The sequence below is a fragment of the Astatotilapia calliptera genome, chromosome 11 (assembly GCF_900246225.1).
Source record: "Astatotilapia calliptera chromosome 11, fAstCal1.2, whole genome shotgun sequence".
NCBI classification, from domain to species: Eukaryota; Metazoa; Chordata; class Actinopteri; order Cichliformes; family Cichlidae; genus Astatotilapia; species Astatotilapia calliptera.
In genome coordinates, this window is record NC_039312.1 from 17632949 (window position 1) to 17657219 (window position 24271).

General features: G+C 39.5%; 1 protein-coding gene across 3 annotated transcripts in view; it reads right to left on the reverse strand.

Moving 5' to 3' along the window:
- Positions 1 to 1452: 1452 nt before the first annotated feature.
- The window catches only part of LOC113032181 (dynein heavy chain 11, axonemal), a 42391-nt gene continuing 19572 nt past the window's right edge, over positions 1453 to 24271 (reverse strand). For 2 of the 3 annotated variants that reach the window (XM_026184890.1, XM_026184891.1), the window contains 35 exons: positions 23998 to 24100; positions 23063 to 23302; positions 22823 to 22984; positions 22526 to 22719; positions 22246 to 22408; positions 21712 to 21835; positions 21360 to 21502; positions 20297 to 20458; positions 16920 to 17153; positions 16615 to 16761; positions 16388 to 16501; positions 16160 to 16303; positions 15512 to 15694; positions 15284 to 15385; positions 15050 to 15184; positions 13597 to 13770; positions 13253 to 13488; positions 12993 to 13115; positions 9303 to 9507; positions 9019 to 9183; positions 8681 to 8821; positions 8337 to 8507; positions 7806 to 7928; positions 7517 to 7710; positions 7291 to 7439; positions 7083 to 7210; positions 6566 to 6793; positions 6289 to 6480; positions 5157 to 5285; positions 4386 to 4628; positions 4104 to 4286; positions 3909 to 4024; positions 3669 to 3781; positions 3442 to 3582; positions 1453 to 3299 (listed from right to left, as the gene is read on the reverse strand). In XM_026184890.1, the coding sequence (XP_026040675.1) occupies positions 3052 to 3299; positions 3442 to 3582; positions 3669 to 3781; positions 3909 to 4024; positions 4104 to 4286; positions 4386 to 4628; positions 5157 to 5285; positions 6289 to 6480; positions 6566 to 6793; positions 7083 to 7210; positions 7291 to 7439; positions 7517 to 7710; positions 7806 to 7928; positions 8337 to 8507; positions 8681 to 8821; positions 9019 to 9183; positions 9303 to 9507; positions 12993 to 13115; positions 13253 to 13488; positions 13597 to 13770; positions 15050 to 15184; positions 15284 to 15385; positions 15512 to 15694; positions 16160 to 16303; positions 16388 to 16501; positions 16615 to 16761; positions 16920 to 17153; positions 20297 to 20458; positions 21360 to 21502; positions 21712 to 21835; positions 22246 to 22408; positions 22526 to 22719; positions 22823 to 22984; positions 23063 to 23302; positions 23998 to 24100 (5752 nt within the window). In that variant the 3' untranslated portion in view covers positions 1453 to 3051. Of the gene's footprint in view, positions 3300 to 3441; positions 3583 to 3668; positions 3782 to 3908; positions 4025 to 4103; positions 4287 to 4385; positions 4629 to 5156; positions 5286 to 6288; positions 6481 to 6565; positions 6794 to 7082; positions 7211 to 7290; positions 7440 to 7516; positions 7711 to 7805; positions 7929 to 8336; positions 8508 to 8680; positions 8822 to 9018; positions 9184 to 9302; positions 9508 to 12992; positions 13116 to 13252; positions 13489 to 13596; positions 13771 to 15049; positions 15185 to 15283; positions 15386 to 15511; positions 15695 to 16159; positions 16304 to 16387; positions 16502 to 16614; positions 16762 to 16919; positions 17154 to 20296; positions 20459 to 21359; positions 21503 to 21711; positions 21836 to 22245; positions 22409 to 22525; positions 22720 to 22822; positions 22985 to 23062; positions 23303 to 23997; positions 24101 to 24271 lie in introns of those variants that run through there. The other variant, XM_026184892.1, reaches the window with a different exon arrangement.

Here is a 24271-nt window from a genome sequence, read left to right on the forward strand (position 1 = left end):
CCTGTAATTAAATGTATTTTATTTGAAATTACAAAGTAATTGTATTTACCTACAAATACTTAGAGGCAGGCACACTAGAAGTGTAACAGTGATGGGCCATTTCGTAACCTTATAGGATGGAATAATGGAGCCACTTCTTTGTTTGGTATACATGATGTTAATGACATATTGAATGTTCTGTTATTCAACTGTCCTTTTTATTTTACCAATATAATTTTGATAAGGACTGTTCTCCCTTATCAACTTACAAGAAAAAAAATACTATAAGAATTGCCTATGTGATCTTATAATAATGGAGCCAAGTCTAACTTAATTTTTCTTTTATTCTAGTGTACCTACCTTTAAATATTTGTAGGCGAATACATTTACATTGTAATTCCAAATACAGCACACAGATGTTCTATTTAACTAGTTGTGGATTGTATTATAAAGTGTTACCTTAATATTAAATCTCAACGTCAACAAATAATTTAACGCAAGTGGAAGTTACATTTTTCAGGTGTCTCTCCCCCTCACTGGCTGAAGGCCCCAAGCAGTTGGCTGGTGGCAGGAAGCACCTCTGCCAATGATGGATCATAAGACCAATAAGATTGTCATTTAAGTGTTACTGTTCGCTCCATTTGGGTTGAAAGTGGTTTAATGTTGGAAAGGTGCGCTGTGATGCGAAATAATCAATAACTCCCTCAAATGCATTAAAGGTAAAGTAACAAGTCTTTGAATTTTTCAGGAGTAAAAAGTAGAGGTGCTTGTGCTAAAAGTAAAAAGTTGTCAGTAAAATAAATGGTCCGGTCAGGTGCAGATACCTGAAAAGTCTGCTTAAGTACCTTAATGCCATACTTTGGCCCACAATGCTGTGATTAACCAAAGACAAAACTTACAGCAGGACGAACTGTTACAGACTTTGGCATGATATCAGCTTGAAGTGAAACGTTATTACACTTGACATGTTCAAGCACTTTGTCAAACATACAAAATTGAGGATTTCAGATTTCATAGAGTACATATAAGTCACTATACTATGTTCTTATTACCTTTAACACATTATGAAAAGGTGCTTGTAGTAAACTTTTCCCGAAGTTCTCACAACCAATGGTTTTTAACAAAGAATTAAGGATCAGAGCTGAATCATACGTCGAGAGTCAGTGAAAACATGCACGTAATATAGAAAAAGGACAAAAAGGAAAAGATTGGTCTTAAAATTTCTTATTTTTATGTGTTTATTACCTAATGTGACAACAAAGTATGGGATTGTTTCATAAGGGACAAGAAAGTGACGTGTAAGTCCTGGAGGCAAACGTTGAACCATTCAAAGCTTAAAATGTGGCTTTAAGCTTTTGTAATTTTCTGCTCTGTAGCAGACTAAACAGTACAAATTATAACATTTTTATCTCAGCTTTGCAACCCCATGCCATTATGTAAAAATGAATATAACAAAAAGATAGTGACAATTTGTCAAAGTAAATATTTGGTCATAGGCAGCTTTTTATTTTAAGGCTCCACAGAGCAGCGACATCATTTGACATCATAAACTATAACATTTTTAAAGCTGTTCATAATACTGCGAGGAAACTAGACTTGATTTCATATTTTCCTTTAGAGTTTTTCAAGACAAAAAAACAAACAAAAAACAAACACAATGTCTTCTTTTGGTGCTGTAAGGCAGAGTGGTGACCCAGATGCCCTTTCTGACTTTAACCAGGTGTCCTGCTTGGCCTTTAACATGCCTTATCTGAGGCACGACCCCTGCTGAGCCCGGCCCCGTACCCTGCCATTTCCTCCCAAACATTACGAGCACTGTATCATTTCCCTGTCGCCAAATGACTGGCTAGTTGCTGTGCTGTGCTAATGGGAGGAAGAGAAGGCAGATGAAGAGAAACTACAGGAAGAACAGTTCTTCATTTCCCCCCCTCGTGCAATACAATACACAGAATCAATCCTCCAGCCTCCATTTGTCTGTCTACAGCCACTTTGGCTGCAGGGAGAAATTAGGAGCAGCACAGCCGTTATTAGTGTTGAAGAAAATCTTATTTGAGTAGATAAGAGTTTGACGCCCCCCACCCCTTCAGAAAGAAACAACACCGCGATTTAGTTGCAGTAAATTAAGCGTCATAATGTTATTTTATTTTTAGCAGATAATATGGCACCTGTCTTATTTTTTTAAATCTCCTTTAACACATCTGTTTTTTCTCAGTGTAGTACATGGCCTTAACCTTGACTCTACCTCATATCCCTGACATACATTAGACTTTAAATCATGTGAATCACTGCAGATAAATAGTAACACCCCAGACATGTATCCATAACTACAAACTTTAGTCTGAACGTCCTCTCGGTTTGCAATTAATCCTGATTAAATCCATTTAAAACAATAACCTTCTACTTAAAATGACTTTCTTTAGCTTTGTTTGTCGCATAGTAGGTTCATCAGATGTTAACAGAGAGTGGAGGCAGATAAAGGATGGGTAATCTAATGTGTTGCTTTCTCATACAAAGCTATCAGCGTCTTTCAATGGGTTTTTCCAACGAGTTTGGCTGAATGAATTACACTAGTCTGTTAGTATTCTGCCTCTGCCGTAGAAAAGGTCAATGTCAAATGCACCTCATTTAAAAGTCAATAGCAACCATGCACATCATCTCCTGGGAATTCTGTCCAGGATCCCCTCCAGACAGCATTGTGTATCATTCAGTTAGTAGAGGGCAGCCAGAGAGCTTTTTTAATCTTGACCTTCCAATAAAATATGCTCCCCATCCAGAATTACATGGTCTAAAATGGAGACATAAGCTCCCAACAAATCACACCCAGGCTCAAGGGAGATGTTCAACAGTGTAGGACATGAACACAACAGGTTTAACATCGGCTATCTGCTTTTACTTGTTTACTTTACTTTATCTACAACATGCAGGATATACACACTCAAATACTGACAACACAAATACAAGATTAGAAATGTGTTAAAGTAACTAAACATGGTAAAACTATAATGACACATAATCCAATACTGTTTAAAAACATACTGCTCTTACACTGCAGTAATACTTGAATACTGAATTTCACACAGACAGCAACAAAGCCACTCCAGCTACAATCCACTTGGTAGCTGGCTGTTTGGTTCGGAGGCGGAGGGTCCACACATAAGTGTGTCCACGCTGCTTGGTGCGGTACACTGGACACTCAAAAGTGTTACTGATGTCCCGCTCCTCTGTGGGCACAGCTCTAACATACAGCACAGGCATGGCCGGCGTCAGTTCTCTCAAAACCGCCTCAGAGATGACTCCAGCCTGAGTGTCCCAACGTGCTCCTAAAGACACATGTTGCACTGTGGGTTTGACCAATTATACTTACAAGACAATAATTTTACCAAGACACAGGAAGCAAAATACTGTGAAAAATCTATATAATTTGAGTATAGCAGGATCTACTGCTGGGTTAATTATTCCGACCTTCCATGAAGAGTCCGTGGATGTAGGCTCCTTCCCGTGGAGGATGCCCAAAGTCGTCCTTCATTTTCTTTGTTACATCCACGCTCAGGGTCATCTTGTCCAGGGGCCACTTGTTTTTGCGAGCAATACTCTGCAGCACAGCTGTAAAATATGACTCTATGTTAATATTTCTGGTTCTACCGGTGCACATATGGCAATATTAATCGTTGTCTTCGTTTAGTCCTCACCGGTAAGAAAGGACTGAGGGTTAAAGAGCCCCGAAAGCCAAACAACTGCAGGTAGGACAAAATCTTGAGTCCAGCTGTCGAGCTCGTGGCAGCTACACATTAGATCATTCAACCTAAAGAATAAATAATTGTTAATAAAAAACTAGGAAGATCATTAATAGAAGCTTTTAGAGTGTGCCTATAAGGGATTATTTAAGAAGTAAGAAAAATTAGCATATAATAGGTTGACTCATAAGTTACCACTGTGCCAGTGTTTTAGTGGAGGAATAAGCCAGTCTGGCCCAGGAGTCTGGGACCTGCTCCATGAACAGTGCAGACTGCAGATTCTCCATCCTGGAGGAGAAAGTGAGTTCGCCCTGTGGACAGAGAAATGCTTTTTAATGCTACAATAATAACAGTAAAGCACCTTGCTGGCAGTCACTGTGTTTATGGTACCTTCAGACCAAGATCCAGCTCATGAAGGGACTTCTTTATCTCAACTAACAGAAGATTCATGCGCTCACACTCCTGAAAGCAAACTAAGGTGTACGGGTTTCGCTCTGTTGTCTTTGCCATAATCTCTGCCATGTTATACTCCTCAGGAAGCTTGTCAAGGATGTCTTCAATTATTGACGTGACCTAAGAAATACAATAAACTGGGATAGTGATATAGACAGGTCCCTGCACCCTCAGCAGTTTTTTTTCCCTCCCCCATAATGATTCTTTCTGCATGCAGACCTTCTCCTCTGTGCTCTGAGCTGCTCCCTCTCCTCTGGAAGAGTTCTGTGGCTGCAGTTCCAACAGAGCCTTTAAGAGGTTGTCTGAGGTGACAGTGAGGCACTCAAGCTCAGCATTTGGATGGAGACCATACAAAGTGGGATTCTCGGAGGGGAGATGTTCGTCAATATAGTGGTGGTAACCAGTGTAGTCCAAGAACGGAGGAGACAGGAACCCCGGACACAGAGAGAGATCCATTTCAAACTAGGAATTGAAAATTCATAACACAAAGACCAAAAAAATTAAAATTAAAAAAAGCTAAGCATGTATTTTATATTTTAATATCATGGACAATATACAAGTGCAAGTCTTTTCTTGCAGGCACAACAAAACATTCTTCAAAATGCAGATTCAGGAAAAAGTACTGGAAGAGAAATCTTCAAAAGAAAAAATATATGAAATAAACCCTTAATAGTATCTGTCAAAAAAGCACAATGTCTAAAGAAACAGAAAACCTAGACTGGTATTACATGCAAAACTGCAGTTTAGTATTTCACCCCCAGGGGGCACCCTTTACCTTGACAACAACTCAAAACAGCTACACAGCTATGGATTAGCCTGTCATCATAAAATTGAACACAACTCCAGATAAAAGTTTGTACCTAAATAATGAGCAGATGTTATTAAATGAAGTGAAATACATTTCAAAAGTGACACTTTTGTTTATAAAAAAAAATAAATAAAAAAATAAAGAAGATGTGAACAAATTAGGCTACATCACCTCTGCCTTACCATTTTAGGATGCATAAATTCCTGCAGGTAAGTTTTACACAGTCTTCTATCCCAGACATCAGTAATGTGTCCTCCATACATGATCTCTCCAAACAGATAACACAAGTCCTCCCAAGGCACCTGCATGAACTGCAATAGATGTTATTGACTAAAATCATATTGCAAATATAAGACACGAATGCATTGTGGTAGGTTTATTAAAATTATTCCCAGGGTTCATTTTTGTTCTCTTATAGAGACATGTTTCTATTTTCCTGATAAAAAAAAAAAAGTTTTTTTTGTTTTCAAACTTCAAGCAAACAACCTCCGAGATAGGCTACTTTTCATAATGACAACAGTAGGGAAATATAGCAAAATTATGTTTCTTATACACACTGATCTGAAGTGCGACAGAAGAGTCTTTTCCACAGCGGGAGATTGTGATCCGTGAGGGTGAAGGAGGAAGAAAAGAAGCTGTGATTCATAACAAATTACAAAAGCTGTAGGTTCACAATCATTTGTACCTGTATTGTTTTGCAAATTGCTTCCTTCATCAGCTCTAATTGCAGTGATCACTTATGTAGCGTTGTGAACTGTCACATTGGCTGCATGTAATTACATTTAGGATAACGCTTCATTGCCCTCCTAATGAATTCTCTGTATACGCACATACAGGTTACTGTTTGGTTAACATAATGAAGGACATTCGTTTTTGGAGGGCAGAATACCTGGGAGACATAATTGGTTATGACCAGAGTAATAGGAGTCCTAAGAGCAATGCATTAGCAGTTGTGAGGGGAGCAGCACCTTAAGAATGGATTTTTTGTCTATGTGAAATAAAGCTAAATTACAGGTTGCGTGTTCATAGTTATAAGAGAAGAAATGTGGAATAAAAAAAGATGGGAATGAACATTTTTCACAAATAACAGTGGGACAAAAGATTTCAATAAGTAATTGGAGACACTGCAGTAATTCAACATTACTGTCTGTTAGAAATGCCAATGCTAAGTACCATTATCATTATAAATTTAGCCGGCAAAGAAGGTAGCTGCAAAAACAAATTAAAAGTTGTATTACAGTAATCGAAATGCTAAATTAAAATAAATAAAACTTAAAATGTCAGTTTAGCTGTAGAAAATAGTGCTAAACATACTTTTGTGTTGGTCTCTAAGTAGTTGTACAAGACATTAGCTGAGATTGTTAGGTCCCCCGTGCTGAAGGGGTAGTTGTTATTCCACCCTTGTGGGCCAAATTTACGGCGCTCCGTTACACAGGAATGAAAAAAGCAGAGGGAGAAGAGCATCGAGTTGAACTCTTGTTCTCTGGAGCACATATCCAGAGTGTCCTGAAAGGAGAAAGAAAACAAGTGAAGATTTCAGTGACTACTACAGTCGAAGCATATTAGAAATAAAGCATATTTTCCATTTTACCTGGCTGAAGTTGCCGAGGGCTGCGTGCAAGCTGGCATTCATTCCATTGGGTGGCTCGTTGGTGATTTTGATGGCATTTTCCAATATGCCTCTGGGGATTACATGCTGCTCAGGACATGGCGCGGGTTCTCCGGTGATGAAAACCCGATAGCTGGGGTTACTGTCCACGGCTGTTGTCTCCAGAAGAGCATCCAAAGAGGGCAGCCACTGAGCCACCAGGTGTACATTCTGAGCATCAAAATAAAGTAGAATATGTAACAGGTTGATAGAATTTGTGCGTAAATTTTATTTCATAGTAAATGCCATGAAAACTGTCTCTCTGTGTTCTGATCTGAAACCACTGATTTACTTGGCTACAGACTTTGCCTTAAAGGAGCCATTTAGTGAGCTGATCTAGGCAATTATGGTTTTTATTGAACCAAATTTATTTCCCCTGCTCCGGGGGTTAGATAATATCATTAGGTGCTTTATAAGCCAACTGGAACTGCTGCAGTCATTGAATAATAGGATTCCCTACCTGCAAAATGACCCAGTGTCCATGTTTAGAGGCATTTTTGAGAACCCTCTCAGCCATTATCTCTTGTCCCTGTCCCAGGGACACATTGTGCAAAGTTCCCTGGTCAATGGAAAATCCCAGTTTTAAACCTGCACACAAAGACAATTTTGAAAATCTGAGCATAAATAACAATATAGGATTTGTAACTAACAAAGAATATACATCATACCAAGTTTCTCTACATCTCTGAGTGGATCCACTCCAGGTGAGAGGATGAAGAACACAGGTGTTGGGGGACCGCTGTCTTCAAACAGCCTCTCAAATTCCAGCCTGGCACTGTCCACATACTTAGCTCCCATGCTTTCCTCTACAAATTTCCTGCCAGGAGACATCATCAAAAGCTCAGTTGTGTACAATAACTAGAAACACAAATGTGCTTTAGTGAGTTTACTCACCTTAGTGTGTAGGTCATCCGATCAGGGCGAAGAGCTCTCAGGATAATCAGCCTCTGGAGGGAATTCGTATTCTTCCAGTCTTGAGGAAGCCTTTCATTTTCAGGACAGCTGGACTCAACTATCTTCCTCCAGCGATTCGGTGAGCTCTCTATGTCTCTGTCAAGTCCACTGAAGCCCTCAATTGTAGAAATTGTCTGCAACAAAGAAACACACATTGATACTTCACTTAAAAAGAGTGAAAATATGAACTTTTCATTTGTCGAATGTGTCATCTTAATATTTACTGTACCTTAATGGCCCCCCAGGCAGACATAGAGAGGAACGGCACTGGACTAACTTTGCTTGCCTCCACGGGATAGCGCAGCAAGAAGTCTAATTCCTGCATATCAATCAGTTTCTCCTTGAGCTGAATCTGAGGAGAAGTACCAAAAGCAGTTTATTATGAGCTCTCTGTTATTGATAGAATTTCCACGGCTACTGAAATAAAAATGGGAAAACTCAGGAAATGGTGCTGGGTAAACTTTTACAGGCCTCTGAATGTGAAATAGCCACATGAAGGACAGCCTTCAGAGTGCCACAGTTTCCAAGATGAAAACAGTTGGTGCAATGACAGATAATTGCATTATGCCATCAGAACCAGCCCCCTTGTCAGAACCAACTGTGTGAGCAGCAGCCACGGTGCAAGGTGTGAGAGGTAATCAATAGCAGCGTATGGTATTCCTGACTGCTTTTAATTGAAGTTAATGTGGGGGAAGAAAAGTACTTTGATTGATGAGGATGACAGGAGGCCCCACCTCTGAGGCGGTCCTGAGTCCCTCACCTGGAAGGCAGTGTGTGACAAGAAGGTTAACTTGTCTCTCTCAAACAGGCCCTGGCTGGTGTACAGGAATACAGAATAGGTGATGGCCTCACTGAGGGAGCAGACTCTGGTCCTCACATCCTCATCCCATTCGGCACGCTCCATTGCTTTATTAAACACCGAGTTAAAGGTCTGGAATGCAACAAAAACGAGGACACCATGTGTATGCAAACAAGTTTTTTTGGACTGACATCTGGTATAGAGGGACATGTTTAAGCTCATTTTTACATAAAGATAAATAATAATTGCAAAAACCACAAAGCGATATCTGTCCTCTAAGAGCACTTCAGGGGTAAAGGTTTCACCTTGAGAGAAAACTGGTACATCAGGTTAATCTTGCTGAGGTTGTCGATGATAAAGAAGAGGAGCGATGCTCTCTCAGCTGCTGGGCGGTATAGTTCTCGAGCCTCGTTGATCTTTCTCTCGTTCTCTCTGGCCTCCGCCACCTGTGAGTTCCAATTGCACAAAATGAGCTATTAGGCTCTCAGTCATGCTCCAAAACCCTCTCATTACACTTATTCCTAACTACACATCATTTGCAGCTAATGCAATAAAATGAGGTGCTTGCTGTTTATGACATTCAAAAAAAAAAAAAAAAACAACCGAGTGACAAAAAAAACAACAAAAAGAAAAATAGCCTTACCTTGCATTGAATGTGAGCGGCTGTAGTCTTGGTATTCTCAAGTTGCTCCACCAGAAAAATATCCCCTAGAAAATTACCATGGGCTGCAGAGAGGCGATTCAGCAGGTCATCTTCAAACCTTCTCAGCTCAATCTTGAAGTGGTTCTGCTGCGTGGTCAGCTTCGTCTTGGAAAATGTACTCAGAACAGTTCAAAACTGCACATTTTTCCTATCAGGTATTAAGGATTATCATGTAGACAAAATGCTTTACTCGAAAAAGAATGTAACTTTCATCTGTGGATTACCTTTAGTTCCTCCAAATCAGGTCTCTCCCGAGAGACTACCTGTCCCAGCAGCTGCTCCTCCAGGCCCTTAGGAGTCACGGTGAAGTTGATCAGGGTGGTCTGGGCCTGGAGCTCAGGAGGGAAATGTGGATTGGCCAACTTGGTGTGAAGAATGAGTTTAAAATTACTGTTGTAAGTGCACTCCTTGCCTCCAATTAGAATGTACCTGGATAATAGGACCACAAATATTTTTATTTATTTAATCTGAAGGACAATGAGGCCTCAACAGCATGTTGGTTATTTAGATTATAGAAGTAAGTGATAAAAAGAAGACAGCCTGGTATCGTACCCCCTTGTTAGACTTGTTACCTGGCAGGAAGTGTACTTAAAAAAAGCAAGCCATGATTATGATGAAGATGGTCTGAACTGCACTTCTGTTTTTGCCCTACAACTTTAGTTTGGCTCCAAATGTCACTTACCCTATAGACAAATATTCTTGAGTAAATATGAAAGATTATCATGGCACCAGCCAATATTTATCTGTTCCTGCATTTCAATTAAATTAGCAGTGGCTTGACGAACCTGGTGGCTTTTCATTTATCTCTAATTACCCCTTGGATGTCAGGCAAGGCCCCAATTTTTATGGCACAGGTTCCTCATGGCCTGGGTCTGGTTCAACTCTATATCTTCACAAGCCAGAATTAATGTACTATTGATAGAACCATTACTCCACCAAATTAAAGTCCTTGCTGATGGATTGGCTTGTAGTCTTCCGTCAGCCATGAAAGGAATAATTAGTATTCATTACTTCACACTCTACAACATTCCAATTATTAATGAACTTCAGCTGTGGAGACCTACGAGATCCATCATGGCCGCCCCAGCAGGTTGTATTAATCATCGACAGAAACAAGCGTGTGGGTCATCTACAAGGGATAAACTTATAATCAGATTTACTATGATGAATTGTTACGCCTGGACAGACAGGGCTTCAAAAGACGCTCGATAAACATTCGCCCGAATATTCAATATTCATGGTCTTACAAATATCAGAGCAAGAAAGATGTAAACATTTCTGAGTAGGAGATCAAAGCAGGACGTCAATATGTCGTATTTTCTATTTATTCTGCTGTTGCTTGTCCAGTTTATGGAATTTACTGTATTTTTCTTTGGTAACTGAGGTATTTGCAGAGCAGCTACTTTAGTGACACCAGTGGTTTGGAAATTTTCACCAGAATAGTGGTCGTGTTTGAAAAACCGAGTTTGAAATCAGAGAGAGTTGTCCTTTTTTTAATAATAATAATAATAATAATAATAATAATAATAATAATAATAATAATAATAATAATAACCACCATAAAAAGTCACCATATCGGCGTAACAAAGCTTAATTATTAGTGAACTACAAATGCACGAGTATCACCGCCAAAAGAATTCCCAGGGGCGATGATTTTGCAAAAAGATTTGACTGCTTCAAATTGATATTAACTTAATTGGTGGCTTTTTAGAATAGCCATTGCTTACAAACATTAAATTGTTAATTAATTAAACTCTGGTGATTACTAATAATAGTTGCTAATATTAGTAAGTACTAATTTTATAATGATTTTATTTATTATGAGGTTGTGTATATTATTATGTTTATGCCAGAAATTATATAGTTATAATGTTTTATGTAAAACATCATTACTGAGTAAAGAAATTCTATATTTAAAAATGGATGTAACCACTTTGATGACACACACAAGTTAGTAAACTCCGATTGTAAAGCCTTGGACTTGACATTTTTGCTCTCTGCATATTGATTTTCTGAAACTACACAAGACGGAGAGGAGAGGTGGAACTAAATGAGAAACTGAACATAGTGCACACACATATTGTAGCGACCTATTATAATATCCTGCTTTATCCTCCTCTTTGACTCTAATGGGGACCATAATTTACCAAATTTACTTGATGTTGTGTCACATTCAGCTCGTAAATTCATCAGGAAGGTGTTTACTGAGGTTACAGACCAAAGGAACCAGAGGGTAATTTTATACAAGTGGATATTTTCTTCTTTTCCAACCAGAAGTTCACTTGCTGCTGGCCATTAGAAAAAACTCCAACACTAGCTCACTTTTCAGACCTGGAAGCTAGATCCATCACTTTCAAACTAAGGACTATTACAACACCAAGCCAAAGATATAAACATCCAAATGTTTAACAAAAAACAAAAAACAAACAAAAACAAACAAAAAACAAAAAAAAACCCACAAAAATTAACAAATTTCAGTGAAATATGCATTTCTTGCTTTGTATGCTTAAAACAGATTCACACTACAGCCAATAAGGCACATCTGTTCATCAAGGAAAAGCTTGACTAAGCCAAGACTGCTAGAATGCAGCAAGACCAGACAAATCAGTAATTAATTTAAGAACTAAACAGTTCACTTGTCTCCAGTGCTTCACACATACAATAAAGCAATACCTATTATACTTATTATATTCAATTCAGTTTTATTTATATAGCTCCAAATCACAACATCAGTTGCCTCAAGATGCTTTATATTGTAATGTAGGCAGTGACCCTACAAGAATACAAAGAAAACAGAGAAAACTGCAACAATCAGAAAAACCCTTATGAGCTAGCACTTTGGCAACAGTGGAAAAGAAAAACACCCCTTTAACAGGAAGACACCTCCTGCAGAACCCACATAATTTCCTTAGGGATTAATAAAGTATTCTGATTCTGAATCAGATTCAGAACCAGGTTCCCGGAGGGGCAGCCATCTGCCACCACTAGTTGGGCTGGAATCGAGGGTCTAACTTAGTGGATTTATTGTTGGATGTGAGTCCTGTTTGTGTGTGAGAGTTGTTATAGTACTTGAAAGTAACTCTAACCATGACTATAAAGACACTGTATTGTTTAGGACACTATGATATACATTTTCTTTATATGATATTAATTTTTCATTTTCAGTAAATAAATTTAAATAGCAGCACTATTTGACAAACTTAATGATATAATTCACAAATATGACCCCACTCTGGTTAAAAGAAATCCAAATGTAGTGTAAATGTATAAATTAGTCCACAATTGCTCTAAAGGTACAGTATGGAGACAAATACGAGCAAACCACCTACAGTTACAGTGTTTAGTTAGGTTACTGAAGCTGACTTGAGTCTTTCATGGTGATAGACGACTTATGAATTTATTATGTTAGATGCCATTTTTCTGTAGGAGACAGGAGTCTTTTTACATAACCATGACTGTGCCGAATTCAGCCTTTACGCTTAGGCTAAGCTGTTCAATATTCATTGCACCTAAAGAATATGAACACACAAATATACATCCATCACCAGTCTTGAGGGGCCAATCAATACGTTGGCCTTAGGGATTCAGGCGATGTGCCGCAAAATTCATTTATAATCTAAAGAGCAGGCAATAATAATGCATTCAGACATGTCTTACTGGTGCTTCAAAGCTCAGTGAGATTCAACCATCTGGCAAATGTGCTTCTATTGTCTCACACGACAGATGCATTGGGACAAGTTGTGGGTATATCGACTTATGAAGGAACGGTGATGCAAAAACCGCATATTGATTTAAAGCATTATTTGGCGTGCAACAGCACCAATGCTACGTAACAGAGCAGTAGTGGGTTTTTTTAATGATCTTTGCAAGCTAAAAAATGCTTAAACGTGTACTGTTCATGTTTTAGTACCAACCTTCCTTGTTTAATAGTTTTCCTGCTTAGTAGAGGCTCCAGAACCGGGTCTACCTTTTCTGGCAGGTTCTCTATCACGACAGTTTCCCCAAAGACAAGAGCTTGTTCAATCACATCTAAACAACTGTATAGAAAGAAAAAAAAACAAGAAAAAGAAACATGACTGGAGCTGCAAATTTTTAAGTTTCATGAGCACTCACTGACACGAGTAATACAATCACACTGTGACAGCAAAACTGACAATAATTTACCGCTTCTCACCCTTTCTGTCCAAGCTGCACCACCCTCAGCTCTGACGCTAGCTGATTTCTGATCCACTTGATGCCCTGCTGCTGTGGGTCGATGATGAGTGGCCAACGCTCACTGGTGGTCAGGATGGCCGCGTTCTCAATAGACATCCTATCATTTGGCAGACCCTGGTTATGCCAAGCAGCCACGGTGGCATCATCTGTAAGCATGAGGACTGGATCCAGGCCGTCTGTCAGGGGTACAGAGACCTGGAACAGAAACACAGGAATGATGTCATTTTGGTTCAAGCACTGGTGGCTGTGCACTCCAGTTCAGACTTAGAGAAAGAAGGATGGTAGTGAAAGTATGTTGCTTACATTCAGAGATCTAAGGAAAGGAATCCACTTGTTGTTAAAAAGCTCCACACGATACTGGCTGGTAAAGTAACCCATGTAGGAGACAAATGCTGACGTGAGGAGCACATCACCACACAGGGTTTTCTTTTGCTTTTCAAACTGGACAATTTTCAGGGACCAGCGCTCCTTCTCTGACTATAAGACACAAACAGCAAGCTTCAATATCATCTTTAAAAAATACACACAAAATACCAAAGAGAGCAGTCCATCTCATGACCATTTACATCAAGAAGTAAACAATCTGTGCTTCTGAATTATGTGCATCCTAGGCAGCTTCCCACTGCTCACATTTATCATGCAAACTAAGAAGATGTAAGCAGTAAAGCATACAACTGCAATTCCCTTACAATAACTCTGGGTGTTTGGCTGTAGATTCACTCGGCATCAATTTAGCATTCATTTAAACCTTCAATACTGTGACTGTGACAGCCTACAACAATAAATCACGCATGGCATTTTCTTACAAGGGGCTGTGGATCTAGAATATGTCACATAATAAATTCTCAGACAGTTAAAAATCACTATAATTTTACTCTAATGTATTATGGATTGCCTGTAATATCACTCAGTCTGGGGTGAGACATTGTTAATTTCCAACAGCTGTTGAGGCTTTGAGGTAAGTTAATGATTAAATATAGACGGCCTGATTTATTAGTCTGTACACTATTGCTTCCAGGTCAATGCCATAAAGACAAAACATTTATCTTGATATGCTTAAAAGCCAAACCGTTCCATGCAAACCGCATTTATTTTCTGGAATAAGGAAGTCGAACTTGCAAAATGGCCACTGAAATGACCATATTTTATTTCATATTAGCATCCATAAAGATAAAGATTTGGCTGACTAAAAAAGACATGCAAAGGAATGCAGCAAAGTTGAATGTTATATTAAACCAGCTACATAAATATGCAGCTATCGACATTTATATTCTCCACATTCCATAATTTCCCATCTGCACTTTTTCAAATAATTAAAAAAAAAAAAAAAAAAAACTTCTGAAGAAATAATTTTTTTACTCTTTGGACAAGCTCAGAAGTGCTCACACATCTACCACACAGACACAGGGTAGTGTTAGTGTAGACCTCTTGCCATTTCTCTTCACTCCTCAATTTGGAAACTGCTCAGCCAGCCAGTTGCCCAGTTCAGCCATGCGTTTTCAGTGGTCCAGCCCTCTCTACCTGTCTCACAAGTCCCCGGTATGCTGCTGGGCTGGGCTGTAAAATCTCCCTTTGCCTGATCTGCTCACACAACTGTCAGGCCATCCTGCCAGGACATAACAACTTCCAGTCCAGATTACTGATGCAATTCTATTACCAGCACCTCTCCATGCATATCTCCAGCAAATTGACAGTTAACTGTATGCCAGGTCAGCCCCAATGACACGACCAAACTCCTCTATCTCCCCTTGTTTACCATTAAGCCCTTGACTAGTCGGTTGGCCAGCTCTATGGTCTGGGTGGTACGCATCACCTCCTCCTGACAACTGATTTTCTCAGCTGTAGCCATTTCATACTGAGCTGTTATGTTCTGGAGGCTGGCATCAAGATCCTATAGAAACAAAAGGAAGGAAGCCATGCAAATTAAAAACGATAAAGAAAATGCAGTATTTAGACTGAGTGACTTAGGTAAGAATAACATTGTACTCACTGCCAACTTCTTTTGAAGTGCCAACAGTTTGGCTGTTGCTGTTTCTAGCTCTGCATTAGCTTGTGACAAGGCATGCCTTTTTGGAATCACCTCACAATAGATCTGCAAAATAAATAAAAAATAAATACAGCATGTGTGAAAAAAAAAACAACTTTAAAATGAAGAATAAGATTTCTCATAGGAAACATAAGAAACTGCCTTAGAGTTTATTTGAATGCAATGGCTGACCTCGTAATATCTCACAATATTAATGGTCCAGGCACAAAGACCAGCTGCAGCTGTAGATTTGGTCCAAACTAGATCAGGGTGAAAGTCTGGGTTTCTCAGATATTCTTGTTTCACCACAGTCAGGCATGACTCAGGGATGTGCTCCTTATCATACGACATCAAGGCCTGCAGGAAATCATCCACCTGACACACAAAAACCAAAACAAATGAGACAGCATTTGATGAAGGCTGAAAATGGAACACAAATAGAGCATGTTGCGAATCATAACCACTTCAAACACTTTAATTCTTTGCTTACAAAAGAGAAAGTCCCACAAAATGAGGGTTATATTTGATTCCTCTCATCAACAATTCTTAGGATTAAGTCCTGTGGTGAAAAATTTTAAAAAGTGATACCCGAAGCTGGCATCTAAAATAATTAATCAAATGCAATTAAAACCAAACGTTTTCCAGTCACACTTGCATTAACAGAAGCAAGAAGCAGAGGAGGGAGGTTTGCACACTTGCTCCAACAGTGAGTGAGCAAATTCATAGAGCCATCCAGCTGTAATGTGAGCACTGGAGTTGGGCAGGGCCAGGGTCAAGGCCCACTCACAAATTAGATTGACATTAATCAGGCAGATGCAATTGACATGATGATGGCTTAACCTTGCCCATGAAGGCCCGTGCTGCCTTCCAGCTCCGATCCTTAGGCACTCGACCACGAGGGGCCAGCAGGACCATCACAGCTGCTGCTACATTGATTACTGCTGCCGGGGGGTTTGGAAAGGCCTTCAGCTCAGTAAGATTCACCTGAAAGAATATTATATAACATTATATATTGAGAAAGACTGCAAATTTTTACGTAATTCTGTCTAGTCTGATAAAATCTAGTACCTTGTTGAGGGTGTTCAGTGCTGCTGTGGCGGCTGCCAGTAACGGCTCTGCCTTGGATAGGTCATTTTCACACTCCTTCTGTTTGACAGCAATTTCTGCCTGGATCACAGCAACCTGCACAAAAGCAACCATAACAAATTGGATTCCACACATCTATTTAACAATGTGGTCTGTAGAGTGCAATGCCAAAGAATGTGTGTTATACAATATGTGACAGGACTAGTCACCTTTTGTGCCTCAACATCTGCAGCCTCTCTCTTGCTGCTCACCCTCTCAGTTTGCTGACCAATCTTAGCAATCAGAGCTTCGATGTTCTCATTTTTAAGGGTCAGTTCAGCATCTTGGGATGCAAGTTTAGCTTTTAGATCTTCAACCTGTATATATAAGAAAGAAACATACTCACAATACTTCAATATGTGAAATACTTAATGTCATGGAAAAGCATAAAAAAGGAAGTACTGTTTGTTGTTTACCTTAGCCTAACATCTCTTGCCCAGAAATCAGTCGCCTACAGTGCAGATTAAAGATTTACCTGAGCAGCAGTGGTTTGGAGTTTCTGAAGGCCGCTGTCGAGTCGGTTCATCTTGTGCTGAAGCTGAGCCCGGCTTTTCTCCAGAAGGTTTCTGTACAGGGTGATTTGCTGGAGAAAGCTCTTGGGGGTGGTGTAATTGTACCTCTTCTCATTGCGCTGGTATTTTTCACTTGCCTGGTTGACACTAGTGTGAACATAGGCCATGAAAAGACTGATGGATTCCTGGACGGCAGGCTGTAAAAATAAGCAGACAAGGGGGGAGAGGGGCGAACAGGGTGAGCTGGATTGAGTGGAGTTTAACATCCCAGGCCTGATGGGAACTGAAATATTATCTTCATAAATTTTGAATTCATCTACAAGTTTTGCCATCTTACTTGGCCGGCCCTGACTTACTCAATCTGAAATTTAGGTGCAGCTAGCAGAAATGATTATGCTTTGAAACCTCTGTGAAAATAATGTGTTTAGACCACTGACGTGCAAGCTTGTAAAACATGCACACTGCTTACATTATATCTGGTGGCCTCCAACTTTATAAACACCATCTACTGTGACCATAATACTGCATCCTGACTTGGTATTCATCATACGGCACACAATGACACACAGCCTGCATTAATCACACAGTTAGTGATCAATTAAAGCAAAAACAAATGATCAGAGAATACAAGGATCAAACCTGACCATAACTCACAAAAAGCCATTGTTAATGATCACAGAGCCACAGGGAAAAAATCATTATTAATTAAGATCTGACACAATGCACTTGACAAAGCGTGCTGTGCTCTGTTGAGATGCGACAGAAACTCTCTGATTGGCCTTGTGTAACAACTATTAGCAGGTTGTGCATTTCTAACTTTAAATGAATGATCATTTCATTTCTTGCAGTCCTGCCTCTTTAAGAAGATAAACAATCATTAACAATGGTTTAATAAATTACTTTACATGTACAGTTTCACATTGTTTTTGGTTTCTTCTCCTCTGCACCTATAAAGATATACTTTTCATTTGATTTGATTATACTATTTAAGCTCTCATACATATATTTTGGTTACAGGAGAACTTTAGTCCTACCTCCACCCTTGTGCACGAATCTACTACAGCTGCAACATCCCCTAATCTAGGGGTGCAACGATATTCGTATCGATATTGAACCGTTCGATACAGTGCTTTCGGTTCGGTACGCATATGTATCGAACAATACAACATTTGTAATTTATTTTATCAATTTTCCTTCTGACGATGCTGTCTGTGTTGAGCGCTCAGTGAATCTGTGTTCGACTACTCCGCCTAGGCTGCACTGTCCAGCGCAGATCCACTGAGCGCTCAACACAGACAGCATAGTCAGAAGGAAGAGCGCAGGGCAAGCTAGCGAGACAGAAGTTAAGCTCTACTTGCAACAGGCAAATTGAACCTCATTCAGATCTGGCGTTTGGAATTATTTTGGTTTTCATGTGACGTATGACCCTGAAGGTAAGCGAGTCATGGACTAAAGTAAAACAGTATGTTGGATGTGCCACGCAATGCTCAATTACATTGGTGTGAACTAGTGTGTTAGCGCAGTTAGCTCGTTAACGTGTTGGCCGTCTAGCCCCATGCACGGAGCGATCGGCGGTAGCTCGTTAACGGAGATTTGCCGTGTTGTGGCGTTAAGGTCATTTCAACGAGATTAACCTGAAAGCACTAGTGGGAACACAACGAATATGACTGCACATTTACGCCGACATCATCCTAGTGCAAAGACAAGTGGAAGCAGACAAAAAAAAGCAAGCATGCTACTAACTTTAGCCGAGTCATTTAGACAGCTGTTAGCACATGATTCTCCTTATGCTGCTGAGAATATAGCCCAGAAGAAGCGGATAGTATAGCTTTTATTTTGGAAAGAGACATTTCTCTGTAATAAACTCTCTTTTTCAAAGATGAGTGATTCCTCAATCAGATACAGGGCTTGCAATATCGCTAGCCCGACGTCCTGGAGCTAGCGATTTTTTCAGTCGGGCTACCAAAATCTTTCTCTTCCCTGCCCGTCGGGCTATTGTAGGAAAAATATATGTCAATGCTTTTGCATTCTTTCAGAAATGTAGCTGGGTAATTATGTCATTGGCATCGGTGAGCCACTGTCAATATGTGACATATTGAAGTCGCGTTTGAATTTGCGCTTGTTTTTTTGCTTTCACTTTGCAATCGTGCGAACTGTGTATAGAGAGCGACAGCACTGATCTGTGAGTGATGATAATTTGTGCACCAATTCCTCTGACATCGTCTTATTAATCGTTAGCTTACTATGGAAACATGACAAGTGAAATCTCCCGCAGCAAGCTTAAACATGTGAGAGGTTGATCGCGCAGAGAATCGCTGAGCTTATGTGAGTGAGCGTGTAAAAGCATTTCAGTTCTGCTGAGCCAAATAAGACAGGTCAGGGTGAAGAAGTGACAGCCAAAGAAAAGCTTACCACAAAACGGAGAAGTTATGACAAATCAGACTATAAGGCAAAAAGAAAGTGCAGCTTTATGGTTTCATGGACAAAAGAATTTCTGTGGCTGCGATATGATGAGCTAAATAACCAGGGCTGCACATAAGTGGTCCGCAGGTGCGCATTCGCTGTCAAAATAAAAAACACGCACAAGGGTTAGGGTTAAATTTAAAAACTGTACTTTTGAGTTAAAATATATATTTATAATTTTAATAAATGACAAATTAAAAATGCATGAACATTTTTTTGTATCGAAAAAATATCGAACCGTGACACCAAAGTATCGAACCGAACCGAACCGTGAATTTTGTGTATCGTTGCACCCCTACCCTAATCATCGTCATCATCATCATCACACAACTTCTAAGCACTACAGCTACTATTACAACAAGACACGCCTGCACATGAACATGCACAACACTCAAGAGTGGAAAGTAATGGTCTGGCACATGTTCACATATGTGATGACGCTTCCTGGTTGTGACAGCTGTGCCACCTTAGAGGGTCGTTATGTGCTTAATCACTCTTCTCTCATTAACATAAATGAGTCTGGGTTGTGATCATTCCACTGCCATGATGGAAAACAATGATATGCTGCACTCACTGAGTGTCCCCAGGCATGTGTTCGGCAATTTGTCAGAACCTCAGAAGAGAACTAATGATGAAGGATCCATGGAAAACTTAATCCAGCTGCACAGCAATAATTACAAGGTGTTCATTAAAGTCCAACTGAGTCCCGAATATCAGGGTACATGACAAACCTAGGCAAGATACAGTACCAGCTGCATACATATCTGACAGCTGATATTGTTTTTTTTAGTAATTTGGCACATGTTGTGTTGTACAGAATATGACCGTTAAGTTATAAGACATTATGAGATATTGTTCTTGAGTTCAAAAGCCTGACCTCAATGCCTTCAACTTCTTGGATGAACCTGTAGCTGACTGACTGCAGAGCTTCAGGGGTCCAAGAATAAAACCAGTCGATGATTGTGGAGTTGATGAGGGCTGGAAAGTGACGAGCCCTAACCTGCAGAACACTGCCCACAGGAGAGAAACACAGGACTACCTGCAAAGAAGAAAGCAAAGAGAGAAAGTCTACCATGTGCACTAAAAGATTAGTAGAAACACACTTCATCAAAGAGTACACGTAGGAAAATCAACACAGGTCACAGACATTGAAATGATGCATCTCCAAAGGGAAACTGGCAGCAGCCTGGGCCCCCACTTTCAACACCTTGGCACATAGACAGGAGCTACATTCCCAGTTGGCTGGAGCAGACGGTGACGCTACCAGAGGCCCTGGCGCAAACACTAGCTGGATGGCATACATGTGTAGTGACTGAGAAAAGAATTTCCTTCCTTTTAACCCCCCCACTTTGTCAGGCTTGGTTAATTCAGCTTGTTAAACATATTTAGTAATATTAAACAGCAGCTGTGCTTTTAATTTCCCCAGCTCAAATCTAATGTATGTGTAAGAATTTCTCTTTATTTTAGTTTGTTTGTTTGGTAGCAGAATTTCTCTAAAAGTTATGAATGGATTTGCATGATAAATTTACCAGTAGTAGGATTTGACCCAGCCTGGAGGTGATTAACTTTTGGAGTCAATCCTGATCCAGATTGGGATCCGGGTGTTTTGGGGACGAAGACAGGGCAAAAATGAAACATTTCAATTCTTACTTTTTAACAGCTTATAATAAAATTGAAATGAGAAAAGAGAGAGGTTATTCCAGATGTTCTTCGGGATCCGGGCACTCAATTCATGCAGTGTATTTTCAGCCCTGAATTCATCCAGAGTTAATAATCTCACTTTTTAATGTCAGCCTTCAGTGCATAACTGGAACCTTTTAAAGGATCAGGGGGTAGTTGTTGTTGTAGAAGACAGATTACCATTAAAACTCTAACAGAACATGTTAAATTTAAATGCATTGGTGGATTAAAAAAAACATACGAAATCTGAAAGACTAAACCTTGAGCTGTAGTCCCACTCGATCTGTGAAAAATTTCCAACAGTTTTCCCTGTTGTCCAGAAGACCAAGGCCTCGCACATCAGCTCTCACCCCAGACACAATACTTTCAATCTCCTCCTCACTGAAAACCTCAGGAACTTCCCCTGTACAGCAAAACACAGTCATTATTACAGACTAGCAAATGCTAATGATGGATATTCAGAACAGAACAATCTTAGAGGCTGAATGCATTTGAAGTATGATTGTACTTCACAATCATAAAGAAAAAATGCTACATATACCGAACAGGTATATGAGTCAGGTGAACAGATGAAACAACACAGTGTAAATTAATTTGGAGTTTGGGTCTGACCTGATGCCAGAAAGTCATTAATAATGACCAGAAACCGGTCATCGGATATTTGTGCGTCACTCAGGAGCAAAGCCACACGCTTGTTCTGCACTCCAGCCTTCAGGAACAAACCGGCCAAATCCATCTACACAAAAACCCACACAGGCCATGAATGGATAATATTCATATTGAGTGGCATGAAGATCAAACTGTTCAATAAATTCATCAATTGGATATCTAAAATCCCATGATTAACACTTTGATTTTTTAAGAGGCTTTTAAATGATAAATTGATAGGCTTACCTCATCAATAATGTATTAAAATATTGCCCAGTGTCTTTTAATAGTATCTGACAATTATTTTATGCATCACTGGAGGATCTCAGCAAAACTGAATTATATCAATATGCTGCATTCGGCGAGAAGGAAAGCTCATCTGGGTATTCTTTAAAGGCACCTTGATTTAAAGAACGTTTTTTCCTCTACATTTTCATAACCTGTGAAAGTCAAACAGTGGTTCATGTTCTTGGCTCTAATCTGTCACCAAGTATTTACCTTGAAGTCCTGGACTGTGTAACCTTTACTCAGAATAATTTGGAAGACTTCCACAGAGGATAGGTAGGCAGCCAGACGAGTCAGGCTTTGCTTCCCACTGCCCCCGACTCCGACCAGTAAGCCATGACCTCTTGGAGTTTCCAAGATACGACTGATGTGGCAGCTGGCAATAACACATCTCTTCATTATAGTTCTAATTATATTTACATCATATTATTTTTCCAGTATGACATAGTTTTATTATAACTATGATATTTATATGGAAACCAGCTCCACTTACACATGTTGCATGGCATCTTCAAACAACACTAGGTTCATGGCTGGATGAATCTCATTGTAGCTTTCCAGGGCATCCGTGAGGATGGTGCTGAGTGCAGACCAGTCTGTGACAGGGGTATAGGAGGCTTTCTCACCCATCTGGGCAAAGTGGCAATAAAGGAGGGGCTGCTTTTTCACCTTTATATTCTCCAGTCCCTAGAAGAAAACAGGAAACAGGCATAGTAATAATAATGGGTAAAGTTTTTATGTGATGATGAAAAGCAGCAGTTTATTCTGTTTCTCAAAAGCTGCTTTGCACCTCAAAACATTCTTGCATAGTCTCCAACTGGAACTTCTGAAAAAGCTGCAGGTCCTTTAGATCTACCAGTCTGTCTGAGTATACTCTGCAGGACTCGTGGAGCCACAACTGTGCCAGGTCAGCGCTGTCTTTCACATTCTCAGGTCCAGAGAAGAGGATGCCCTTAATTTCACATATCATATTAATATTTTACTTTTAATACACAAGTCAAGTTGTATGAGTGTTTACTATGGGCAATACCTGAAAGACATTTGACAGATCTCGAAGATTAAACGTGTAGTGAAACTTGATGGCTGTGGGCAGAAAATTATGAACCATCTTGTGGTGAAGAGTTATGGCTGCCTGAATGACAGCTGCAGCACTACTCTGAACAAGGGGACTGAAGAGCTGCTGCTTCAGATGACTACACAGGATCTGACTGAAGATCGACCTCTGAGCATCACATGGAGGAAAGTTCACTGCAAACACAGAGAAATGCCTCTGTAGAGAGCAAAGGCACACAAAAATTGCAAAATGTGTTTAGTATATATGTGTATAGATAACATCTTGCTTAGAAATGGGCTCTGTTAAACACCAAACACTGTGACAAATGTATGAATGTAGAAGTAGCAATCATTCTTGACACATATTGTGTTTTCTTTGTAGTAGCAGTAGTATGTATTAAGTAGTGGTATGAAGTCCCACACCAATAAAATAGAACCCCCATAATATCTTCACAATATAAAGCACTGTTGAAATCGAGCTCTTATTTGAGTAAACAAACAAACTTTGTTACATACTTTTTTTAACATTTGTGATGTGGTGACAATGGGCTAATTTTACAGAATAAGTAAATAAAATTGCCATTGCTTAACAAAGTATAAAAGTAAGTAACAAATATAAAACACTGTATGTCAGAATAAAGTAAAAGGTGCAGATGTAATATCCCCATATGAGCATGTAGGGTCTCAGGAGATTAAATTTATCAACATTTAAAATTAGGTTCAAAACAGTTTCTGAAGATTAGAAAGCAATGAAAAAAGCATGATAATGCAGGATTTGTGCATTATTGCACATCCACTTTAATTTAGATTAATTTAAACTACAACTCAAACCATCAGCACTGCTCTGCATAACTATATTTTTTGAAAAATAGATTATGTTGGTATATACAACAGTTTTACCTGCTATCATACCTGTAATCTGGGGTTGATAATGAAAGTCCCAGCAGTTGGATTCATACAGGCAACATATTGGGTATTATGTATTTCTTTCAGGGTCAGTTTCTGTCTGTCATAACTGCAGAGAGAAGGAAATTGAAGAAGGTTTCAATGGCTAATCAAAAAAAAAAAAAAAAACTGTCACGAGATTACAGCTGAAAAACAGGTACTGTTTGTTCATATTGTTTGCAAGTTTTTTTTATTCTTGCATATGCTGTTATGCTATGTCTGTCCGTGCTCCTTAGAGAAA